Consider the following 24,861-nt stretch of genomic DNA (forward strand, 5'->3'; position numbering starts at 1 on the left):
GTCAGTATGGAAATGGTTTCGAAGGCAAAGGGACTCTTTTGGCCCGCGGGCACCAGGTAGCCTGCAGGACTGTCTATAGGTGATGCCTGCCTGTTCAAAAATAGCACAACCCTCCAGTGAGCTGCATGTAAAATGCTATTTAATTCAGTTGCTCTTCCTTTTTAATCAAACTTGTATTTACATAGCTTTAAAAGCAATAAAAATGTTTATATTACATGTAGTTAAGCTGAGCTTCAAAGGTCAGTGCAGGTATCCCTTCGTATGAAACAATACAAATGAAGTAGCCCCCCGTTTAAAAAAAAAAAAAAAAAAAAAAAGGTGAGTGATCTCTGCTTTTGGGACTGGAGCCATTCCTGACGTCCAGGTTAGTTAAAGTTAGCTGCCGTAACTCCCATTGTTCGCTGGAGGGCGTCGCGTGTGCAGACCACGAAGCGTCACTATGAAGAGTGATAAAACCAGTCTGGTTTCTTAATGTTCAACTATGAAATTTGGTTCATTTGGAAATTTGATCCAGTGAGAACTACTTTCTTCCGAACGTGTCGGTTTTATTTCCCCATTCAGCTCAGCTGTTTTAACGGGAAACTTTAATTAAGCGATTGAAAAGAACCTGCTATTACTTAACTTTAGAAAATATAAACATCTAATACAGTTGAAGCGACAGAATACGTCTTTTTTATTTTTATTTTTAAAGTATAAAAATAAAGGTGTCGACATAACAAACCCCGCCGCCAACCAACCGAGCCCACCCACTGTCTTCATGAAGGACGTCACGCCGCGCTGACGTAATCGCGCAGCCACGCCGCACGCACGTTCCAGTCTAAACATCTCCTCCTCGGTGGAAGTCTGCATCACAACGAGCTGGGGAGTTGTTCCTGACGGAGCTGAGATTCACGCAAACTATTCACATTTCCAGCATAGAAACGTGACGAGAACTTGGAGCAACTTTCTTTTCTTATCAGTCATCAGAACTATTTACTTTTTCTTTATCGCTCTGCGGTTTTGACTTTGAAGTTTTTCCTCCCTCTCCACTACTTTTTTGTGTTCTTTTTTCGGTCTCTGGTCGTCAAGATGAAGAATCTGTGGCTTTTCTTCGTCGTCGGGCTATCGACTGGGTTCATCGGCGGAAAGGTAACGAGCTTTTACTTTGGGGGTCCAGCTTTCACAGTGAAGAAAGTTACCTAATTAATGGCAAACATGCGGCCTTTTCCCCTCATTTTACCTACAAAAAACGAGCTACTTTAGGACCGTTAAAAACTGTTTGGAAAACAAACAAACAAAACAAAAAATAACGTGTTTTTTGTTTGTTTTTGTTTGTTTTTTTGTCCAGTTGAGCGTCTGTTTTTATCCAAACGTTCTTCCTGTAGGATAATTTCCCGTATCCTCTCAACATTTATTTCCGTTTGTTCGTTGTTGTTTTTTTACGGTGTATTTGTATATAATCTATTTATAACTTTTTTTTTTTTAGATTATTTTAATCGTGGGGCTACAAATGATTTACAGTTAAAACGTTAACGTTGATAACAGTATCCAGAGGTAATAACGTGGGGAGGAAAAAAAAAAAAAAGAAGAAAAAACTGAACTGCTCCTAACACAGATGTTGGCTGATAATCAGGCCGCGGATTGTAGCCAAGTTCAAGCTTTCCACCAGCTGGTGTCAAGTTCACAAGTCTGAGCTGCCTCTGGCTCTGAGCTCTTGACATTTTAAACCAAAAGCTTTCAGACCCCAGCTCCCATTTATCATCCACGCTCGGCTTAGGGTGGTTCATCAAGATCAGGTGATCCTCAGTATAAGATAAATACAAATGTTTGGCTATGGGATTACAGTGACACGAATTACAAATTCATATCCCTCATCTTTTACTCTTCTACAGCTGTGCCAGTTGCAGAGAGGGGAGATGACAGGGTTAAAACCAGCTTTTCATTCCCATTGCAAATGAAATTGTGGTCGCATGACTTGAGTTAGAGAAGGGGAAAAAGAAGTTAAGTGAAAGCCATAGACCCTAGAAGATGAAGCTTGTTTAGGATGTGTTGGACTGTGTGTCCTGGAAGAAAAGGTGCTGAAACCTGAACCCATGCTGGTAAATGAGGGGTGGGGAACAAGTTGTGGATCTGCTGTTTGGATTTTACGTCTGCTTGATGCATTTTCGGGTCTGTACAGTAAATGCATCAGCCGACTGCCTGTACTTGTAAAACCTGTCGTAACCAACTGCCTGTAGTTGTAAAGACAACAGCATAAGGCCGGTTGTATTTTTAAAATTAACAAAAATAGTCGAATCAAATGGAACTAAAAAAGTTGTTTTTTTACTTTTGTGGTTCAAAGAGAGTGCTAACTTAATTTGGCGACCATATTTAAAGGAGCAATAAGTAAAATATTTACCCTAAAATCAACCTAAATCATTCTCACTTGTCACCTGGGATGTAAGTACCATTCCCTATAAACAATCGGTCCTCTCCATCAACAATGTCTTAGTCACGTTTTTCTCCTTTCAAACTTAGAGGTACGATCTGGAACTACTTTGGTTCAGGGTTTAGCCGTGTTTACTTCCTGGTTCCTGAGCCAATCACATGAGAGTTCCCAGTACAGAGCGCAGCATTTGGTATTTTGTCTTGGCAAAAGAGCAGCAGCCTGCAGACATGGAAGCCAGTAAGAGAAGCAGGCCTGAAATAAAACAGAAAACAACATTATGTACCCACCCTGTGATGGGAAACATTCAGTGTAGGTTCACAGCCTCAGGACCGTTGGGTAAATGGCTGGTCTCCGTGAAAGGCATTGTGTATGTGTTGTTCTGATTTTAACCACTAGGTGTCATTATTACTTATTGTTCCTTTAAGTTTTACATAATAAAAGCAAAATCAGTGGCAAAGAGAAATAAAAAATAAAAAAATACCCCGAAAAAGACTATTTAGCCCAGTGCCAAATATTCACCTCCGCCATATATGGGCAGTGACCTCATGAGGGGAAGTACAACAAGGTAAGCTAATCAAGGCGCTTGTTGCTGTTCTTCTTTTAAAGAGGAAATCATGGAGTCTAACAAATCAGATGTGATAGCAGCAGCTACACGTGCGTCCTCCTGCGCTGCCATGGTCACGTTGCTTTTGTCACAGCGGTATGTCCCGCCTTAATCCACAACGCTGCAACGGGATTGGCCCGAACCGTTTTTTGGCTGTAGTGGCTGCGGGTGATATGCTACTGGGGAAAGTACTGTTTTTGTCGAACCTTTTCGACCGTCAGTTCCAGTTGTCTTGTGTTTGTGAACACAGAAATGCTGTGAGAAATCATCTTGTAGGCAAGGTTAGGACCTTTGGTGCATTCTTTCCTTTTTCCAGAGTTTAGCTAAAATCAGATAAGTGTCGGGGACAGATGCTTCGACGCATACATGGGGATAAACTTGTAAATCCTTCTTATTTTTTTTTTTAGTTCAAAACTACAACCTCAGTCAAAGAACATTTTCCCTATATCATGTCTTATAGTCCTTTGGGAGGGGGGGAGACAACAACGGTGAAAACCATCTCATCTCTCCTCAACGAAAAGAGTCTGATTTCCCCATCACTTCTTATTTTTGCTCCTTTTCCCCAGAAACACCAGAAACCTTATCTTCCCAGAATCTCGGCTAGTACTTCTTTCCTCATTCTGCTGCTATTCCTCCTTACCTCATGTCTCTAATACAGGCTCCAGGCCTAAATTGCTGGGTGCGATGCGTTGCATCATATATATATATCCAACCCATCCGTCTCCCTGTGTGGTTGAAGTCGGCTTAGCAGTAAGGGCTTCGTCAGCCGGTGATGCCGCTGTCCTCTGAAAGCAGAACATGGGAGCGGGCGTTTTGCTCACGCCGGCATGTGGGCCGGTAGCCGTGTCATTTTCTGGATGGGTGACTCACAGCGAGTCCTTCTGGGCCAGTCCAGGCAAGCACGCTTCTGCGTGGACAGCGCGTAGTTTTCCACACGAGCAAGCAGGAAGACGGTGACACATCGTCACGGCGTTTGTTTTTTTTAATTAGCCATCAACGGCCCGCTCCCGAAAACGTTCACGTGGCCGTCGGAGTTGCTTTTCCACTGAAAGGAGACGCGATGAAATGCAATTAAAAGCAGACTGCCATTCCTTGCTGTGGTGGGCCGCGTTTCAGTCACAGTGTTGGGATAGAGAATGATTTATTAGCATTCATGTGGCAAATCTTTTAAATATTGTAGTCATACGTTTTTTTTTTATCCTTTTACAAACAGAGATGGCTGAAGTTTCCAGAACCTATGCTATCTTAATTAATACAGACTCTTACATTTGAAAATTATTTATTTTTTGCAACTGTTTGGACTCAACATCTCCACCTTAAACCTCCAGACGACAGATAATGTCACATTTAGATGTTTGGAGAAATACAATCCATTTAAACATCAGCAGGATCTGATGGGCTGGAGAGAAAAAAATATATATATTATATTTCTGACCTTTTAGAAGCTTTTAGAAGTTTAAGAACCAGATACCTTGATGTCGAGGGGGTCAAACATTTTGTTCTTTGTAGCCTTGATCAAACACACTCCCTCCTCGCGCGGCATTGTGTAAAGCAGGTATCTGGACGGCGATGACAGGCTCTCTGTGTGCTTTGGCTCGTTACACAACCTCGCTCTTGTCTCTGCTCACTGGCTCCCAGGAGAAATATTTATATATTATCCCCAGAAACCCACAAAGTGGGGGTTGCTGGATTTTATAACTCCCCTCTAACGTGCTTTTACCCCCGCCGAATGTTTAAATAGCGGCACCGCTCGGCTCCAGCTGTATCCTGTAAGCTCTTCAGTTCGGCGAAGCCTCAGGAGGCGCGCTGGTATATACGGCATGTATGTTTCCCATCTGTGTGTTTTCCAGATGTTTGGCCTCCGTGTCACATCTTCAAGTAAACTGTGACGCAACACTTCCCTTACAAGGGATACACACAGGAGGGGCTCTGTTACAGTTGGGTTAAAGGTTTTTACATTTTTGCTTCAACTAGTAGGAAAAGACAGCAGGTAACAGGAAGGTGTTATGATTGTACCCTAAAATGGGCCTTTATAGAAAAAAAGTTATCATTTGGTAAAGAGAAGCACATATGTGGCCTTTCAGTTCCAGGTTTCTTTTAGGTTGTGAAGGATTCCCAGTTGTGATCATTTATGGTTGTGTTTCTCACTAATGAACTTTGTTTTATATTTAACAGTTAAATGTTTGCAACGGTTGCCTGTAAGGGAAAGTATGCTCTGCAAATCCATTCATAGAAATAGTAATGATGGGATTAAAATATAAGCCCCATTTATACACCAAAGCAGATCTTCTTAACCTTTATTTCATTCTTTTAAAGTTAAACCAAATGGATCTAAAGAGCATCCGGTCGACTTAGCGTTTAGTTTATATAAACATATGTTTATATATATATATATATATATATATATATATATATATATATATATATATATATATATATATATATATATATATATATATATTTATTTATTTATTTATTTATTTATTTATTTATTTTATTTTATTTTATTTTTTTACTTTTTAACCTGCTGATCACTATTTTAGAGCCGATCAAGGAAACAGGTCGGCAGATTCCTGCTGCGGATCGCAGTTTCTTTTCTGTTTTTTTGTGTGTAGTCGCGTAAGTGGCGGAGTGTTGGGGTTGCACAGCGAGAGAAAAGTAATAACAATGTTGTTGAATATTGCGTTGACTATCAGTTGCTGTTAACACCCGGTTAACGTATAATCATGATGTCACCACCGCTATACGTGAATTTTGACGTCTCATTCACTAAAGTCTGTCTATTCAGCAGCACCTCAACCTTGTTGTTGTGTCTTTGGAGTGTAACTCACCCCTAAATCTACTTTTTTTGCAGATAAACTGGGCCTAAAGTACTTTGTTTCTGAGCGGTTTGTTTTTACATCTTTATGGGAACTTGTTTAGTTCTGCAATATTAGTTTTAAAACCGGCCTAGTGCTGTTGAACGCCGGCTATCGCAGTTGAGTTTTCTGATTGGTTCTAACGGTACATGCTTTCGTCACCGCTGCCCCCATCTGTGTCGGAAAGTTGCTGCGGTTAAAGAGGGTCAAACTATGCGATCTTAAAACAAGCTTAGTTATTATGAATTTAGCTTTTTTTTTAGCTGGCACTAAAACAACAGTTTCCACGAGTAAATCCTAAAACTCTTGGATACCTCAAAGGCGGCCAATATTTTCAAATCCTGTAAGGTCCAGGAATGATCCAAGGTTTTTTAAGCTCAAAGGGATAAAACGGCACCTTTTGATGTAATACTTTTATTAGCCGTTCTGTTAACACCCTGAAAGTGAGTCCCTCTATAAAAAAAAAAAGACTTGGAGCCAGAAGGTCCTGCCAGCAGAGTCAGTGCTGTGCAAAAATATTCATACTCTCAGAACATTTTCACCTTTTGCTTCCCAATATGTTGCATCATGCCGCAGGGATGCTTTTCTTTAGCATGAACAGGAAAGTTTGCCAAAGTTGATGGGGCTGGTTGTGGGGTAATCCTGAAAAGGATCCTGTTAGAGGTTTCAGGAGGCTCGAGATCAGGGGGGGGAGCGAGTCTAAGCCCGCGCTCAGATCTGTGGTGGAAGGTTTGAAGACGGACCGTAAACAGCGTAAATCCGGCCACTCTCTCCGTCTGCACACACTCTGAACACAAAGCCGTCTGATCCAGTCGTTGGGAATAAAACACGGCGTCTGCTACTATAAGAGAAAACCTGTGTCCTGTGTGTACGTCTGCTCATGTGTTTTTATTTAGGCAGCATGTCATCGGGATTTGTAAATGGCTGGCTAAAAGCAGCAAGGCTGTGCATTCCAATATTCTGCCTCCTGCCGACTAAAAAGGAGCGCCCATGATTCATTCTCCAACTATGGACCGAGCATGTTTGGCTTCTGCTTTATCTTTTGTACAAAAGAAGAGTAAGAGTTCTGACCCGGTGTGTTTACTGCCAGCTGATGTTGACGGGGGAAGAGTTTTTTTTATTTTTTTTTAGTTTTGCAATGCTGAGTTCAAGTCCTAAACCGTAACTGTGGTGAAACCCAATGTTTCCCCCGTCTCACACCTTTTGTTGTCGTCAGTACCTGTTTAGTCGTTTTCGGCCTCTCTTCTTCCGCTCTCTCCCTTTCCTTTCCTTTCCTTTCCCCAGGCTTTCCTGTCTCAAAGTCTCTCAGCACCTGTGTTAGTGGAAGCATAGTATACATACCAGACATAGCTGGGCTCTCAATGGGCCATATTCATCCGTGTCTCTCTGTGTGTGTGTGTGTGTGTGTGTGTCTGTGTGTGTGTCTTTCTGTCCTAACACCATCTGTGTGACTTTTTTTTTTCTCCCTCTTTCCTTCGCTTTTTTTTTTCTTCTTTTTTTACTTTCGGTCATTTCCAGTCTTCTCCTTTTTGGTTTCCATTTTTCTCTGGCGCCCTCGCTGCCTGGGATTTACGCGCAGTTTCTCAAGGGTTTGCACCGCGTCACTTTTAGGGAACGGGTTGCTAGGAGGGTTTCCAGAGCAACAAGCACCTTTTTTTTTTGTTTTGTTTTTTTTAAAGTGTGTATGCACTTTGTCCGCCCTGTCTGTTGTCTTTGAAGCGGCTCTATCTCTCTCCCCCCCCCCCTGCCCCTAAAAACACTTAGATCTCAGCTGTGTGGCTCTGGGGAGCATCACAAATCACAATCACGACACACAGAATGAGCCTGAATGCAGCTCACACAATGGACTGGCTGCAGTTACACACCGCGGTCTCCCTCACAGGCTTCCAGCATATTTGGCCTGCATACATCATCGCTTACGAGGGGTATTGTCTTACTCTAGAGCTGCAGAGGCTCTCACGTGGTTTTAATTAGAGGGTGGGTTTGTGCAAGTGTGAATTTACGTGCATCGGTGTTTCTCGTTTCCTCTTCTCTTTGCCTCTCCTTGGACGTCTCGCGTTACATCCGTGTCCCTGTTTGTCTCTCTCTCTTCCAGCTCAGTGTCCTGTCCCAGTCAACCAAGGCCCTAGCAGAAGACCTCTACATAGACGAACCAGGATCAGGTGACCTCCCCGTGGATGACGACGACGACGACGATGGTGGATCTGGCTCTGGCTCGGGATCTGGAGACTACGGTAAAAAGGGATTTTTGCTTTTTCCATACCTAGCCTGGCAGGTTTATTTTGAGACAAAGCTTTGAAGATGATGAAACTGGTGCTCCCCGATGAAGAAGTTGGTGAAATCGGGAGCAAAAGGCCGCCATGAAGCACAGCAAGGGTTTTTAGCTGTTCAACAAATGCGATAGCCGACACGGACCTAAAACGTTTTGTTGGCTGTGTTTCCATCCAATTCTCATTCGAATTTTGAGCAAACTTTTAAAATGTCGCAAAAAAGAATGAGTGTTTCCATCGACTGGTATGTAGCAAGTTAACCAGACGGCGCAAAGCGTGATGCCATCATGCGTTGACGTTGCTCTGTAATAAACAGGAAGTAGAGGCCGCTAACTAGCGCAGACCACAGATCAGTAATGGAGCGAGGTTTTAATTAATGTTGTTTTGTTTTTGTTGTTTTTTTGTCATGGATGAGACTAAGAAATGCTCGCGTGTCTTTGTCTGTCTACACGTAGCTGTTGTTGCTCTCAGCCCCGTTTTAGCGTTATACGAACACTCAGGAAGACGCCGGCAGAAATAGCTGATCAGTCGCGTGAGATAAATGGTCGTTGCGTCAGAACTGATTTGATAAAGCTGCTTCCATCTCCTCCTCCATGCATTTACGCAAAAAAAAAGTCAAAAACCACTTTGAGAGAGCGTAAGAACTTTTTTTTTGCAAGATTTTGTGAAGTAATTCAAATTTTGCCATTAACATCAACCTTTTCTAATGCGCTATTTCAAAATGAGCATTTCAAAACGTTCACATCCAAGGTGGTAAAGATGAAAGGAAGGAATAAAAAGCTATTTATAACTTCTTTGATATGACTGAAACCAGTACTGCTGTTAAGAAACATGAAAATTTAAGAAAGGGGCTTCTGCAGGACACTAACTTGCATAAAGAAGCATTTTTCTATTTGTTTTATCACTAATTGGCACACAGTAACTGCATTTAACATTCTTTTTTAATTCATTTATATTTATTGGTGCTTTCGTGGAGCCAACAGTGGAGAAAACAGTAAAACAAACAGTTTTGGGTGTTTTCAGACCATTTTCTTCTCCAAGTTCTTATCACAGTAACAAATGTAGATAAACAAATGAATTATTTTATTTAAGTGTCATGCTCATGTGCCCAGCCCACATGTAAACACAAAAATGAAGATGACCGTATGTTCAACACCATTTCCAATATACCAGTAATTTTATAACTCTACCCAACATAAAAGGGTTTTTAGAGTTTTCAGTCTCATTTTCTATGCTTGCTGCACATATCGTGCCACACAAAAGATTTCAAAAAGGTATGAATGCCCATCCCCTGTTCAACACAGGATTACTGCACAATATTCTAAATTAAAACATATGGGAGGCTTTAGTGTAGAATTTGTAGGACTAGTGTGTTTTTCATGCATTTTGTTTTAATCGCATCTCAAAGGAAGTCATTTGCTGTATTCTGATTTCACTTCAGAATGTGAATTTCTCCATTTTGCTGACATAACACATTCATTATTGAATTTATTTATTTATTAGATCATGGTGGACGTTAGGGTTATGTCACACCATCTGTGTTAGAAAAGTGCTGCGGTTAAATAAGGTCATACTATGCGATCATAAAACGAGTTATTATGAATTTAGCATTTTTAGTTGGCATAGCTGGTACTAACAACTGTTTAACTCTTGGATACCCCGAAGGCAGCCAATATTTTCAATTCCTGTAAGGTTCAGGAAAGATCCAAGGTTTTTAAGCTCAAAAGGATAAAACGGCACCTTTGATGTAATATTTGTAGCCTTTCTGTTAACACCCTGAAAGTGAGTCTCTCAATGGTCTCCTTTTTGAATAGCTTCTTACACCCATTAATCTACTTTTATCCCAGGTCTCAGCATCTTCTCAGACAGAGCGAATAAAGAGGTCACCAGAGGCCCGACGGTCTCCGCGGGCCTAAACAGACGCTTTGGGCAGCAGCCACGTCCAGCACAGACCACGGCAGGCTCAGCTCCCAGCCCGACAGCCACAGCGGCGGACCAGCAGGACCCAGCAAACACAGCGGGAGACACCGAGAGCCCGTTCTCTGACGACGGCAACATGTTTGTTCAGGTACAACAACCGCACATCTGATGTCATTCAAATTTTTATAAAAATAGTCTGCTGAACTGTTTGAAATGTTTTTTTCTCATTGATCATATATTCAAAATCCTGTCATTTGAATAGTGTAGTTTGTTGCTTATGCAAAGTTTTAACAACAGATCTGGCGCAGTGTCATGCTAATAAAAAGGTATAAAACTAGACAATGTTTGTTTTTACTCTGATTTGGTTTTCTGACATACCAATTATTTTTGTCAGGTCCTAGACCCAATGACCAACTGGGATGACAAACCCCTGAGTACCAGTGCCACGCCTGTTGCCGTAACTACGGACCTGAGCGACTATGATGATGATGAATATGGCGTGGGAGTCACCGAAGCAGTGATTAAAAAGGAGGTTTTCCCCAATAACAAACAAGGGAGCTCACGATACGGGCTCAACTCCCCACAGGAAGTCACCTCGGAGAACCTGTGGGAGAGGACAGAGGTTCTAGCAGGTAAGAATAGATTCATATTTATCTATCAAAAGTTAGCTTTGTCAAAATGTAAGAGTAGGAAACATTCAGGAGTAGAATGTCTGCAAAGAGAGCCTGATTGTTGTTTTTTGTTTTTTTTAATGAAACTTTGTTCTCTTCAGCTGTGATTGCCTGTGGAGTGGTCGGATTCCTCTGCGCCGTCTCCCTCCTCTTCCTCCTCGCCTACCGCATGAAGAAGAAGGACGAAGGAAGCTACGACCTGGGAGACAGCAAGCTGTCGGCGACGGCTTACCAGAAAGCGCCCACCAAGGAGTTCTTCGCCTGAACCGACCGACAGGGACGCTCTAACGTGGAGCCTGGCTCCAGCCGATCAGGACTAAATGTGGAACTATAAGCAGCCGAGGAAGGACTCCTTCACCCGACGTTGGAAGTGTCCGCTCTCCTCCGGCGCTGCACATATCCCTCTTTTTGTTTTTGTCTTTTTTCATTCCCATCCCTCCTGTCTGTTTGGTGTGTGCCATCATTTTCTGATTTTTCTCTACCTAATGCAAAGCTATCTGTGCAGGAAGGGTCATAAGGAAACAAATGCATTTCTCCCAAAATGCATTGGTGTTATTTCCTTCCAGGGAAGGAGAAATATTCAGCATCTTTTCTTATTTTTTTCTTTTTTTTAAAGGAATCGTTCCTTTTACTATCAGAGTGGACTACAGCTGTTGTAATTTTGTACACTTATCAGATTAAAACTCGTTCTAACACTGTGCCTTCAGGACCCTCCAGCTGAATCACACTGTAATTCATTGTCCCTTTTCAACGAGATGAGGAGGATGAGAGAAACCTGAGAAAACCTGGCTTCAGTTGTTCTGATTGCTTTTAATTCAAACGGTACTACATATATTAGTATTACGAAGGGTCCTTAAAACAAACCCTTCTCTCTTAGAAGTCATATTTGCTTTTGTTATATTTCACTTTGTGTACGCTTCTTTGTTGAAATGAATATTTTTGTTATGAGAATGAATCTTTTTATAAGCTGCCCAGTATTGCCACGAGAGATTTCCTTACTCTGCAGGTACAAGTGTGATTTTTTTTTTTTTTTCTTTTCTTTTTTCCCTACAAATATTTGACACTTATAGAAACTGACCAAATATAAAGACGCTTTACATTTCTACTAAATATAGTAATAGCTTTTTCATGTCCCGAGGCAATGTTTCTGTGAGCCGAGAGATTTCCCATTCCGTAAAGGTCCCTCAGGTAGAACGTGTTTCAAGCGTTGCTGACATTTTCAGGATTATCGGACCTGGTGGCCGAGTCCTGCAGGCTTGTGGGACAGGTAGAGCCAAAGCTAATGACTGTAATTCAGAACCCACAGAAGTGACCAAAGTGCCTGGTGACGGCCAAATGCACATTCCTTCCTGACAGTCCGGTGTGCAGCTGTGAAAGAGGGCTTGGAGTTAAAGTAAAAGCATCTCTTGTTACTTCTTATTTTACCGTCTGTTTTTAAAAAAAAAAAAAAAAAATAGTTCTGTTTCTCAACTACAATATTCATTTTGTTTGGCTAAAAAAATGCATGTACATATAGGTTTTATAGGCTTATTATTAAACTTTACCTCAAATGGCCAAAGAGGCATAGCGGGAGCTGCAGGAATAATGTAATGCAGGTTAACGGCAATGACAAAGGGGTGGTATTCCTTCTTATTAGCACATACATTTACACCCAGCTGATGCAATATTTTAGTAGGAAGGTTAGAGATTTGAATATGTATGGACTTTATCTACTTACTGCCTATTAATATTGTTATTATATGTTGAAGATTGTTCCATAGATGCTTCTCAGAGCAAAACAATCGGGTCCCTCTGAAAGGGTCATATTTTTTTCATCAGGAGGACTCGGGTCAATGTTTGAGAGCGTGGAGCAACTACAATTGCGCCTCCATCTTCAGCGTGTCACCCGAATGAAAGATTTCAGACTTTTAATGGATTTAGTTTCTTGACATAAAAATATAACAGTCACTGAGTCTCTGTGTTTGCTTTTCTTGTTTCATTTTTTTTTGGGTTAAGTTTAAGTCAAAGGTCATTGTCAGACTCTGTTTCCAGATTTTTATTTTTTCTCTTGCAGTTTGTGTTCATAGAAGAGACACTATGAAATTATCTGAATGCAAATGCAAACTACCTATCCACTGTGGCTGGAATAAACGGGAGGATGTGGTCACCGACCTGCTGTCGACGTGGTGTTTAGTGAACCGTCAGTGCCTCTCACAGTGCTTTCATTTGCTCTCTTCTGCTGTGCTGTTACAGTGTCGGTGTCCAGTGTTGAACTTTTGAGCTGTACTCGATCAAAATCGCCTATTTCTTTTTTTTTTTTTCTCCCTGAATTAGATGTCCCCATAGCAGGGCTGTCTAGAAAACGTCTGTTGCAAAACCAAGAACCAGGGTAAACGGTGACATAGCGTTTGCTGCAATCCAGCTGGTGATGAGACAGATATATGCATTCTTGTATCTTTCAGCTTAAACAGCAAGTAAACTACACTTTAATTTATACATAGTCTCTTTTGAAATTACTGCAGCATGCCGTCGATACCTGGGAATAGTACAGAAGACGCATTTTTACCTCTTGCCCGGGCTGTTTTTAATGGAGTTGACAAACTATTTACTGTTAATTTGCAGCATGGATATTCATCTAAAAGAAATGTAAAATTGATACATAATTAAAATGGAGCCTGTTTAAAAAAAAAAAGCTTGTCTTTATCGTTGTTTTAAGATGAGTGGACTGCAGTGGTTGTAGTGAAATAAGCACCAATCAAGCATCAACTCCCCCCATAAAAAGGCTGGAAGAGCTGTGCTGTTGGTGGATTTCATACAAGCTAAATAAATGTGATGGATTGGCATCCAAGACCAAACCCCGTCACTCAACACCCCCTCCTCGCAACCCCTCACAGTTAGCAGATGTAGACAACTGATGGATGGGTTAAAAGGGGCAACTACCAACTCCACGCCCCAAAATATATTTTGTATTGAAACAAAAAAAAAGTGATTTTCCAACCTTATGTCAGTTAATCTTATTTGATCTGTTCTTCACCAAGTGTATAATTCTATGCATCGCTCTGTAACCTCTGGATCGGTATATACGTTGTTGTGGAAAAGTGTTGATTTATTTTATTTTTTTGTCACACCTGAATGTTTCGGATCATCAAGCGAATTTCAGTATCATAAATAACCGGAATAAACACAAAAAGCCTTTTCAGTGAATGATTCCATTCATTACAGGGAAAAGCTCTATGCAAACCAGAATATGTGGGGAGGAGAAATCATTACTAACCTGTGATTAACCCCGGTTTTTGGAACATTTGCATCCTGAATTAAACCAAGGGTAAACCTAAAACAGTATTTCAGGAAAACTTAACACCAGCAAACACGGTGGTGGTAAAGTAAAAGTCTAATCCACCTATAGGTTGAAGATGGTTATGGAGTGTATACACTTCAGTCTGGGGAGTGGCCTATAAAGTGTGAACTTAAATTTGACTGATCTGCTGTGGCAGGACCCTAGACGAGGCCTTCTGGGTTAAAAACCTCCCAAATGTGGCTGAATCAAAGCAATTCTGCAAAGAAAAGTAATCAAAAATTCCTCCACTGTCTCCAAATCAGTTATTACAAGCAATTAATAGCAGCTGTAGTCATGCAAGCTGGCACAAGCTGTTACTCAGTTATGGGAGCAATTACTTTTTTACAAAGGGGCAGGTTGGTAGTTCCTTCAATAAAATAACTTGTCATCTGAAATCTGCATTTTGTATTTACTCTGGTTATGTTCATAAGATATTAAATGTAGTTAGATCTGTTAAAGGTGAAACAAAGATCTGTCAGGAGCAAATGCCCCCCTCCCCCCCCAACACTGCCCTTGCACTTTAAGGTTGTAGATGAAAATTAAAGTTGTAACGCTAGATGCCTGTGTTTATTACTCCCATTGTTCTTTTTTTTAAACAAATCTAATTCCGAAAGAGAATTATGAAGCTCCTAATTTAAAGCAATCAATCTGGATTAATTGGCATTTGGACTATTCCAAATAAGACGTTCTTCAGCACCTGGGAATGCAGAGAGGGAACTCCAAATCTCATACACACACACACATAAATACCGGGTAAACGGTGCCCAAAGTCTAACTGTCCCATGTTCGAAAGCAAACATCTAAAACTAAATTGCAGGTTTTAAAAAGCTGGCCAAAAGCTCACATTGTGTAAAAGTAGGTTGTGTGAAACGGAGTTAATTTGGGTGGAACACTTTAAGTGATTGCAGAGGAATGCTGGAGATTAGTGGTAAAGAAAGCTGGAGGATGTAAACGACAGACTGGGATGTGGGCAGATAAGTGCTGTGTTTTTTTGCACTGCGGACATAATCCATTCCAAGCACTGGGCATTATTATGGCAACCGAGATGTTTACAAGAAGATTAAGGCTTACATATTTAGCTGTGAAGCAATTGCTAAGAACCTCCACTATTCCAGAAGTACCAACACCGTATTAAACCATGAGTACTACACTGTCAATATTATATATTTATATTTTGCGTTAATTCACAAGTAATGCCATCTCAAGAAAATGTACAAGACAAACAGGCCCAATTTTGATTCAGTTATATACAAATCTGCTTTGGTCTGAGTTCTATTTAAATTAATCCAGTTTAAGCCAATACAACCAAATAGCAGCACCAATGACACCATTTAGTAAAAACACACGGTGCACTGAATCAGGAATAATTTCAGATAGAAAAAAAAAAAAAGCAATGAGGGTACCCGAAGGTAATGGCAACAATTAAATTGCTTCATTCAGAAAAGAGACACAACTAAACAGAAACAAAGATGTGAATAATTTCCATAGAAAAGAAAAATGGAAAGGCCATGGATGCAATAGCACCCCCAGTGGCTCTGTTTGGTAAAGAGATACAAGGAAATACAGAAACATTAAATGTAAGTCGCCGATTTTTCCGGAAATGCAAGTAAGAAATGTAAGTCCCTTTTAGAATAACTGCGCATCCACCAGACGATCTTACTAACTGTTCTGCTCCTCAAGGGGATCGCATGAAAAAGTCTCCCAAATGTACTCTGGTCTTATTTCTTTTTACTAAGGCCTTCCTCTACTTCTCATAAACTTGTACGCAGGTTGCTTCTTGCGACTCTCTGACATTTTTAAACTATACAATGAGAGCCGTGGAGCTAAAATGAAGCTAAGCGAATTTGTAAACACTTAGAAGTGCGCATGCGCAGCAAGCAAGCTGAAACTAACAGGGAACGAGCACGGACGCTGGTGTTACATCAGCGCGGCAGGATGATTGGCTTGTAGGACAACCAATAGATAAGACGATCCCCCCAATGTATTGACCACTGTCGTGATGGAAGGACCATTTCACTCAGTGTAACAAAAAGTGTTTCTAACAGGATTAACAACTATAGCTTTAAGTCAGGAGTCTTTGCTATGGAAAACAAAACCAGTCTACTAAAATGACACTAGTGGCTCCATTAATTGACTCCATAATGACACACAGTTAAAACAAGAAGCAACTTCCCCTGGCTAGCAAACATCTTTAATATTTGTCAAAAACTGTTTTGGGTAGTTTGGTTCAAACCACACATTTTTCAAGCATCCATGCTTGTATTAATTCATTGATTTACCCAAAAACATGCTTAGTTGGTTAAATACCTAAAATTGTAACCTGTTGGAGATAATAATAAATTTTAAAAAAAGATTTAGCGGTATAGAAAGAAAAGTGAATATCATTTTGCTTTTAAAACTGTAATTACGACAATGTATGGCACTGCGTTGCGTTGGTAGAAAATCAAAGAAAAAAGTGGAAAAGGGGACATTTCTTTTCAGCAGAAGCCCTGTCTGCCAAATTGTCTGCTTTTGCAACACCTTCAGGTTTTTTGTTTTTCAAAGAGAGAGAAACTACTGTCACTATAGTCGGTATTGCTAATCTTCAACATTTGTAAGATAATCAAAAACAATTGATGTTACTGCTATTTTATGTCTATTAAATGCAGTGTAGTCTAAATGGAGACAATTTTACACAAAATCAGAACTACGAGTGAAGCTTTTATTTTGAAGGAAAATTAGACCGGAAGTCCGCATGGCAAAAAAACAAAAACAAAATCAATACGGAAACAGGGATTAAACTCCCGTATATCTGGGATACAGCCGTTTTATTTTAACTTTCATAAGACCTTGAAACGTCAAAGAGAACAACATCAAGGGTTTGTGCTTGCTGTCTGGTTTTGTGCGTGTTTTTGCTCGTTTGTTTTTAGCTAATCTGATTTACCGGCTGGTTTATGTCAGAGCCTGTCATCTGCCGGTGTGTGGGTTAGAAAGCTGACTTCCGGCTGGACATTTGTTTTAAATGGACACCGCGCTCACATTTAACTGCTGAGCTTAAAACTGAAAGCGAAAGCTGTGTGGAGGTTAAAAATAAAACAAACATAAATAAACAAATGATCGGTCTTCCTGTTGTCTGAATGGGGTGTTAGTGAAGCTGTTGTAACCCAGTCATACTGTTTTGAATCCCGTTTACATGAGAGGTGTTTCCTGTAGATCTTGTTGGTTCTGTTTGTGAAACACGTCTGTAATCACTTCTGACATTTCTTTTCCACAGATGGCATTGGAGGGGAGCCAGGCCTGCTGCCTCCTTCGCCTCTTTCTCTCTCTCTTTCTCTTTCTCTTTTTGTCAGCTGTTTCTGGCAGCCATCCTCCCTCTGAGCGCCTCATGAGTTCAGCATCTGCCATCAGGGCTGCATCTAACCAAACCAAGAAGACAGGTAATTCAGACTCCTTCCCAACCAGTAACCTTTACGGGTAAATGCACACATCACGATGGCCTTTATATCTTGCTTTTCTCTTTTGGTTTTGGGCACACCCTGTTATATAAAATAAAAAATAAAAAACACACCTTGCCTGTTTCGATAATTGGTCTGTGCATGTGTCCACAGCTGCAGTCAAAAGACTTTAAACCAGGGGTGTCCTAAGTGGGGCCCAGGGGCCATTTGAAGCCTCTGGACTGGTTTGGTGGGCCCCCAGCTGCAACTTAAGAATAATTTGGCCCATCCATGGCTCAGGCAGATAAAGACTTTTTCATGCAAAATTATTACAGACAAGTTAAAATTTTCTTCCAACTGAAAATGTTAGGTACAACACAAAGTAGTCGTCTTTTATTAACCACGCTTTTTTCATTCTCTTTTAATTTCATAGTAAAAATGGCCGTGTCTATCCACCATAGATGCTGAGAGCAGACACAGCGAATCAAGTTTTCTTTTTCCCATCAAGCCCAGAAGGATTTGCAAACTGTATGAGCATCTTTTAATGTGCTAAAAAGTCTTTTCCAGATCCAGTTAAAGAGTCTTCAGTAATTGATTGCACAGCAAGTAGTAAAACACAAAGACAGATGTGTAACAAAACACCATTCTCACCAAAATCTCATGATATTATTTCAAAAATATTATGACTGTAAGGATAAATGAATGTTTTAGGCTGTTGGTTCTGAATCCTGGAGCCTACATTGATTTACACATCCATTTCCTACAGAAGATCTGAATTATTTGTTTAATAAAAAACGCTCATCTTTTATGGAGCAGGTGAAAAAAAACCAAAATATAATTTCTTGGTTATGTAAGTTTTATTTCTATTTTTTATTTTATTTTTTGGCCCGTGAGAACTTCTGATTTGACTATTTTTGGCCCATTTAACGAAAAGTTTGGACACCCCTGCTTAAAACAAATTGAGACAAAGGAGAGCTATCGCTCCATGTAAAATAATTCTTGGTAATTTTTATTATTAGGGATAATGGCTCACTTAATCCTTTCTCTTCTTTTTAACTTAATTTTAAAAAAAATTGTCTCATGTCTGTTTAGATTGATTTTTGTTGTTGTTGTTTTGTCCTATTCCACTAACTTTGAAGGCTTTTACCACAGTTTAAGGATACATGTTGGACCTCTCTTATTAAATCTAAAACTAGTAAACATCAGATCTAAACTGAACTACCCTACCCTAAAGAGAGATTCTTTAAAACACAGTGTGTGATTTGTGATAAAAGTGTTTGTAAAAACACAAACATAGCATGTTCTAAGCTTTTTTATTTTTTGCATCTGGACCATTTAGTATTGAGACACGCATGATAAATGTGATATAAATGGATGAAACCTGGACTGCTAAACTGATCGCATTTCCAAGTTGTGATCCAAGCAACAACTGCCTCTGATCCTATGTAATGCACTTAATAATGTAATATATACACTGATTAATGCATAATAACATTTATGAGTGAAAGTTATGTAAAGCAGTGTCAATAAAATGGGGAAAATCAGGTACACCCTATAACCGAATAGCTTGTATAATCGCTCTTAACAGCATTAGATGTGTCCGACTCTGCTTCAGTTCACTGGGCTTTGCAGGCATTTGTTTTTGCATGACTCTACAAAATCCCTACACTTTGACTAGGCCATCGTAAAACCTTAACTTATTTCCATTTTAGACATTCTTTTGTAGATTATCTACTGTTTTTTTTAAATAATTATCCTGTTTGTGACCCATTATGGGCCAAGCTTTAGCTGTCAAACAGGAGGCCTCACCTGTGAAGAGCCTTTCTCCTGGCCACCCTTCTAAACACGACATACCTGTTCACTCTTTTTCTGATGACACTACCCGACCTGTGCAATGTAAACCTGCTGCCACCTGCATATCAGGATCATTGCATCCTCTGAGCTCGGGTTCAGCTGACTGGCATGTTTCCTTCTTGTGAATCTTTGTCTGTGTTGGACCCGATTAGAAATGGCCTTAAAACTTTCCCCCAACTGAGGGGCTGCAGCAGCTGCTTGTCTGAGGCGATCGCTGATGTCTTTTTTTTCCTGCCGTCGTGTCAACACATCTATGCGTTTTATTGTGGCTGCAAGACACATTCTGTTGAACTGGAAAAGTCCCCGAAGGCCTCAGACTGATGCCTGAATTAAAGTCATGACAGAGACTGCTTCATTTGAATTACTGATTGCTCTACTAAACAATGTCATAGTAAAACAAAAAAAATCAAATATGGAGTCTTTTTGTGTCATTTATCAGCTCATATGTCAATTTTGCTCCCACTGCATAATGACAAGGAATGTGCGATTTTTATTTTTATTGCATGGAACTCGGTTGTTATTGTTGTATTTCATGTTTGTTTTTTTTTGGTGTTTACTTGTAATGTAAAAATGAAGGTTTAATTAAAACATAAATGACAAAGAAACACATCTACGCTGCGGACCGGCCAATGGCCAATGCTTCTTTTATAGAGAGACTTCCCAATCTTCCCAGCCTTTTCTAGGACATCCCAATGAGCGATCATCAGTTGCATTTGAATGCCTCCAGGTTATTGTTGATTATATTAAGTTAGGGAAGTTTCTTATCAACAAGAAAGACGCTGAGTAAGCAGCTTTTTGTTTTATTTTAATCCAGCTCCAGACGTAGCAGCAGAGGTGGGAAGATACGCTGACGTGGCCAAACGCATCATTGAGCGCGCCGTGTTTGGCGCCGCCCAGAACCGCTCCTACAGGCGGCTGGCGGACTTTACTGACACTGTGGGGAACCGGGTCAGTGGGTCACAGAACCTGGAAAGGGCTATCAGATACATGTACGACGCCATGAAACAGGATGGGCTCGAAGTTCACCTGGGTACGTTTCATACCTATTTACTCATATGTTTTTCCAAACCTTCATGAAATCCTTTTGCTATTTTTTTCATTTGTGTTCCCTTCTCTGCTTTCCTCCACAGAGCCGGTAAAAATCCCCCACTGGGTCAGAGGGAAGGAGAGTGCAGAGATGGTTGTGCCCAGGGCCAAGAGCCTGGCTATACTGGGACTGGGCAGCAGCGTGGCAACACCTCCGGAGGGTAACGATTACACGTTTATTAAGACGCGTTGATTCGTGCGCCGTCCGTCTTCACCGAGTCATTATCTGTTCAGGCATTGAGGCTGAGGTGTTGGTGGTTCAGTCCTTTGAGGAACTGAAGCGTAGAGCCAGCGAAGCCGCAGGGAGGATTGTGGTTTTTAACCAGCCTTTTATTAGCTACGGGGAGACAGTCTCCTATCGGGCTTTCGGCGCTTCAGAGGCAGCCAGAGTGGGAGCTGTGGCCACACTCATACGATCCGTCACTCCGTTCTCTATCAACAGGTACGCTATCTGTCCCCGACCCAGTGCCTGTTGCAGAGACCCAGCAGATACATTACAGTCATTGTGGGTAGTGCTGCGCCGATGCCATTTTTTGGCCCCGATACCGATACCTGGCTGTGTAGTATCGGCCGATACCGATACCATCTGTTTGAAATTCATGTGTGTGTATATATGAAGATCTGCATACTACTTTGGGTAGTAGAACTTTTTATTGCGTTAATAATTAATAATTAATAATTCAATTAATTAATAATTGAATTATCTCTTTTAAACCCTGACTTTTGGCTCTTAAATGCCAAAATAGTGCAACTTTCATGAACTTATATAACATGTATAATACTAGTCGGGAGAGAGAAGGCTGCGTTCAAGTGACATACAAACATCAAAATGGTATCGGTGCCCTATTTGTTGGTACTTGCCGATACCAATACCTCCATTTTAGTGCTGGATCGGGGCCCCGTCCGATACCGGTATCGGTATCGTTGCAACACTAATTCTGGGTGTTGTTTTTTTATCCTTCTAGTCCGCACACAGGTTGGCAGACCTACCAGGACGGAGTGAAGCGAATCCCCACGGCCTGCATCACGGTGGAGGACGCGGAGCTGCTGTGGCGTTTGGCCCGCAACAAACAGAAGATCGTGGTCAGACTCGTGATGGGAGCCCAGACTCTGCCGGACGCTGACTCCTTTAACACGGTGGCTGAGATAAGAGGCTGGCAGCGCCCGGAGCAGGTAGCAGGCACTCGCTCAGATATTCCTGCACGGCTTGTTTATCTCTGTAAACCAGGGGTCTCAAACTCAAACCCTCAGGGGCTCCTGCAGCCTTTAGACGCTTTGCCCTGCACACCTGAATCAAACGGCTGAACTACCTCCCTGGCATGCAGTCAATCTGGTGAGCTCAGATTGGAGTCAGGTATGTAAAAACAGAGATGCGTCTAGAAGTTGCAGCATCAGGCCCTTGAGGACTAGAGTTTGAGACCACTGATGTACATCTAGAACCTCTTTATTTCACATTAGAGGTTTTAGTGGTGGGATAAGCTCGTTGGATGCTTAATCTAAGTGACGTTCATGGAAAACCCAAAATAATGTTTAAAATAAAATAACCCTAAACCGCTCCAGCACTAAAAAGTTGTTCACGCCGTCCCTACTTCAGCGTGCCGTTTGAAGGGCTGGCCAAAGATTTCCCAAGCTGTCTGGTCAACCCTTTATTTTTGCGGTGGAGTTATCTGATCTTTCCAGGAACCACCATAACTTTACGGGAGGCTTCTGTTATGTAAACAGTATAGTTTCCATGTTCACAAATTCCCAAAATCAAATTGTTGAAATGCAGATTTAATTGCAATATCAAATCAGCCTGTCACTTTCTGTCTGTGGCGTCCTTTTCCTGGCAACTTTGGCGAACTGCATGGTGGGTCTGGTTGCTTTGTAGTGTAGAGGCCTAGAAGAAAGAACTGGAGCTCATCATCACAGAGAAATAATCATCAAAGTCCAAGTGGCACCAACCCAAAAAGCTGCTTGGCAATGCTGAGAAGGGCTCGATCGCTGAAATCCCACTAATGAGTTTTTCTACTGATTTTTGAGAAAGGCATCAAGAAATTTTCAAAGTTACCATTTTTCATAGAATTGAAATGCATAACTATTTAAAAAAATAAATAATCCACTTTTCATTTATTATCATCTTTGTGCTTCAGCGTCCTCATTGCGACAACAATTAACAGGTTTTTTACCAGGTTTTAACTGGTGGCCACGTCACCTGCTTTGCCTGCTGGCGGTGGTCAGAGGGCCTCGCTTCAGTCAGCCAGGGCAGCTGTGGCTGCAATGTAGCTCGCCACCGCCAGCGTGTGAATGACTGTAGTGAGAAGCACTTTGGGGTAAAGAGGCGTACAAGTGCATTCAGTATGGATCACGAATGGGAAATTCTTTCTGCGTGATCTTCAAGTCATGCTGGGAAATGTATTTTATTGGGTGTTGCTTGGTGCATTTATGTGCTGTTAGGGAAACTCGTTTATTGCAGATATATATACATTTTGTACATCTTAAAATCAGAATTGGTGCTTACCATTGTTAAAAAAGTTAGGTTCACCTACTTTCTTGTCCTAAATTGTAAGCAGTTTCTGCTCTTTGGAGTTAACTAATGGAACATAGCAAAAGAAACAGATAACTCAGGGAAACCCATAAACTTCAAGCTATAAAAGAGCTGCAATATATTGTATATTTAACAAACGCAAAAAAACTTAAAGCATATAAAAACATCCTAGTGGAATTGAAGAGGTTCTCATTACGGTTCATGTTACTCAAGGTTTAGCAGATTCAGGGTCTCATTTACAAAACATTGCATAGCGTCTGTACTAAAAGTTTGCATTAGTGTTGCGCCGATGCCATTTTTTGGCCCCGATACCGATACCCGATACCTGGCTGAGCTGTATCGGCTGATACCGATACCATACCGATACCATCTGTTTGATATTGATGTGTGTGTATATATGAAGAACTGCATACTACTTGGATGTAAAATAATTGCCATCATAGCTTTGTCAAACTGCTACCTTTGTAAAGCAGGAAAAAGACTAATACAAAGTGAATCCAGTAGAACTAGTGAGTGTCGGAAGAGAGAAGGCTGCGTTCAAGTAACATACAAACATCAAAATGGTATCGGTGCCGTATTTGTTGGTACTCGCCGATACCGATACCACCATTTTAGTGCTGGATCGGAGCCCCGGCCGATACTGGTATCGGTACAACACTAGTTTGCATACACCATAAAAACTAAAATGATTTATAAAACCGTGTGCTTGCCCACCAGCAAGCAATTTCTTTTTATAATCCGCAGCTGCATCTGCCGTCTCCACGCCCAGATTCAACCATAAATGGTCATTGCAAAGCAGCTCATCACTGGCAATGTTTATTTAAGTGAGTCCGCTGATCGTTGTTATTTCACGGTTCCCAATCGCAACCACTGAGAAAAGAGAAGACACTGGAAAAAAAATCAGAGAAAGGCCTTTTTTAATGGGTAAATCACAGGTAAAAGCACCTAATGTTGTCCACAAAAAAAGAAGTTGTTAAAAAGTGAATCTTATCACGGTCTTAATCGTTGGAGGACATTTCAACTCGTGTGCCGTGTTGAAATTCCTCTCGTCTTGGGGGAAGCTGATCGGAGGCACACAGCCTCCTCCCAGCCGCTGTCACACCTTGTCACGATGTGTGTGTCAATCGGTGGAACGTGTCACCCTGGTGATCATCCGGGGGAGGAATGTGATGGTAGAAAACCCTGATGAAATGTGCAGACCTTTATTTAAGATTTACGTTCACTTATGGGCGTTTTTTTTTTATTGATTTGAAAGGTCCTTGCGTATAGCTATGTGTCTCCAGTGCAAGCATGATTAAAACCACGCATTTGAATGCTTATGACCAAGGCGATCTATGATTAAAGTCTTGCAAGGATTGAAATTGAACATCTAAGAGGAATCATGGTGTGGTTTGACTGCAGTTCACCACTTCACAATCTACGTCGTCCTAAAAATGCAGTGGGGACCGCACATTTTCCCGTCATGCTTTTTTTTTGTCGTTAAATAGATCACAACCTTTGTGTGAAAAGTGACGTACGCAAGTTACAGGCCTCGTTTTGTGCTTACGCACGCTTTATAAACGAGGCCCTCGGTGAAGGAATATCTTCTATCAGATGGCACCACGTAAAAAAAGAAAAACACACAATGTCATCGGTTTTTCATGTAGCTAGACAATTACTGTATTTATCTGCTCAAAACCGTGCCTTTAAATCAGGCAACTAAAAGTGCAGAGAAATTATAATGTACCATCATTACACGTAAAAAGACTTAAATTTTTTTTTGCTGCAGTTGCATAATTAAATCAAGTTTTTTTTTTCAATGCAGTGTTTAATTTTGAGTACACAATCTCAGACACAAGTCCATTTGAGCCAGCCGTACATACCAAATGTGAAAGACCAGAGACTGGGCATTTCTAGCAAGCCTAACCTTTTTCTCCTTGTCATAAGTCACAGACT

The 24,861-nt window shown here is 41.0% G+C and overlaps 2 protein-coding genes across 2 annotated transcripts in view; both read left to right on the forward strand.

The window, feature by feature from the left end:
- Positions 1 to 821: 821 nt before the first annotated feature.
- Positions 822 to 13,904, forward strand: LOC105917275 (syndecan-2). The gene is made up of 5 exons (XM_012852032.3): positions 822 to 1,128; positions 7,965 to 8,103; positions 9,987 to 10,207; positions 10,454 to 10,691; positions 10,832 to 13,904. The coding sequence occupies exons 1-5, from the start codon at positions 1,069 to 1,071 to the stop codon at positions 10,993 to 10,995; spliced, it is 822 nt and encodes a 273-aa protein (XP_012707486.2). The 5' UTR covers positions 822 to 1,068; the 3' UTR covers positions 10,996 to 13,904.
- A 2,905-nt stretch (positions 13,905 to 16,809) lies between these two features.
- LOC105917273 (carboxypeptidase Q) overlaps positions 16,810 to 24,861 on the forward strand; it is a gene marked incomplete in the record, with an annotated part of 60,195 nt that continues 52,143 nt past the window's right edge. The window contains 6 exon segments of the mRNA XM_012852030.3: positions 16,810 to 16,904; positions 17,300 to 17,462; positions 20,128 to 20,343; positions 20,444 to 20,560; positions 20,634 to 20,841; positions 21,365 to 21,572. Of these exon segments, the coding sequence (XP_012707484.2) occupies positions 17,300 to 17,462; positions 20,128 to 20,343; positions 20,444 to 20,560; positions 20,634 to 20,841; positions 21,365 to 21,572 (912 nt within the window).

Source organism: Fundulus heteroclitus, chromosome 3 (genome assembly GCF_011125445.2).
Source record: "Fundulus heteroclitus isolate FHET01 chromosome 3, MU-UCD_Fhet_4.1, whole genome shotgun sequence".
NCBI lineage: Eukaryota > Metazoa > Chordata > Actinopteri > Cyprinodontiformes > Fundulidae > Fundulus > Fundulus heteroclitus.

Coding starts and splice junctions, on each gene's coding strand:
- LOC105917275 (XM_012852032.3), top strand. CDS start 1,069: ATGAAGAATCTGTGGCTTTTCTTCGTCGTCGGGCTATCGACTGGGTTC. Junction 8,104..9,986: donor CTCGGGATCTGGAGACTACG/GTAAAAAGGGAT, acceptor CTTTTATCCCAG/GTCTCAGCATCTTCTCAGAC. Junction 10,692..10,831: donor GAGGACAGAGGTTCTAGCAG/GTAAGAATAGAT, acceptor TGTTCTCTTCAG/CTGTGATTGCCTGTGGAGTG.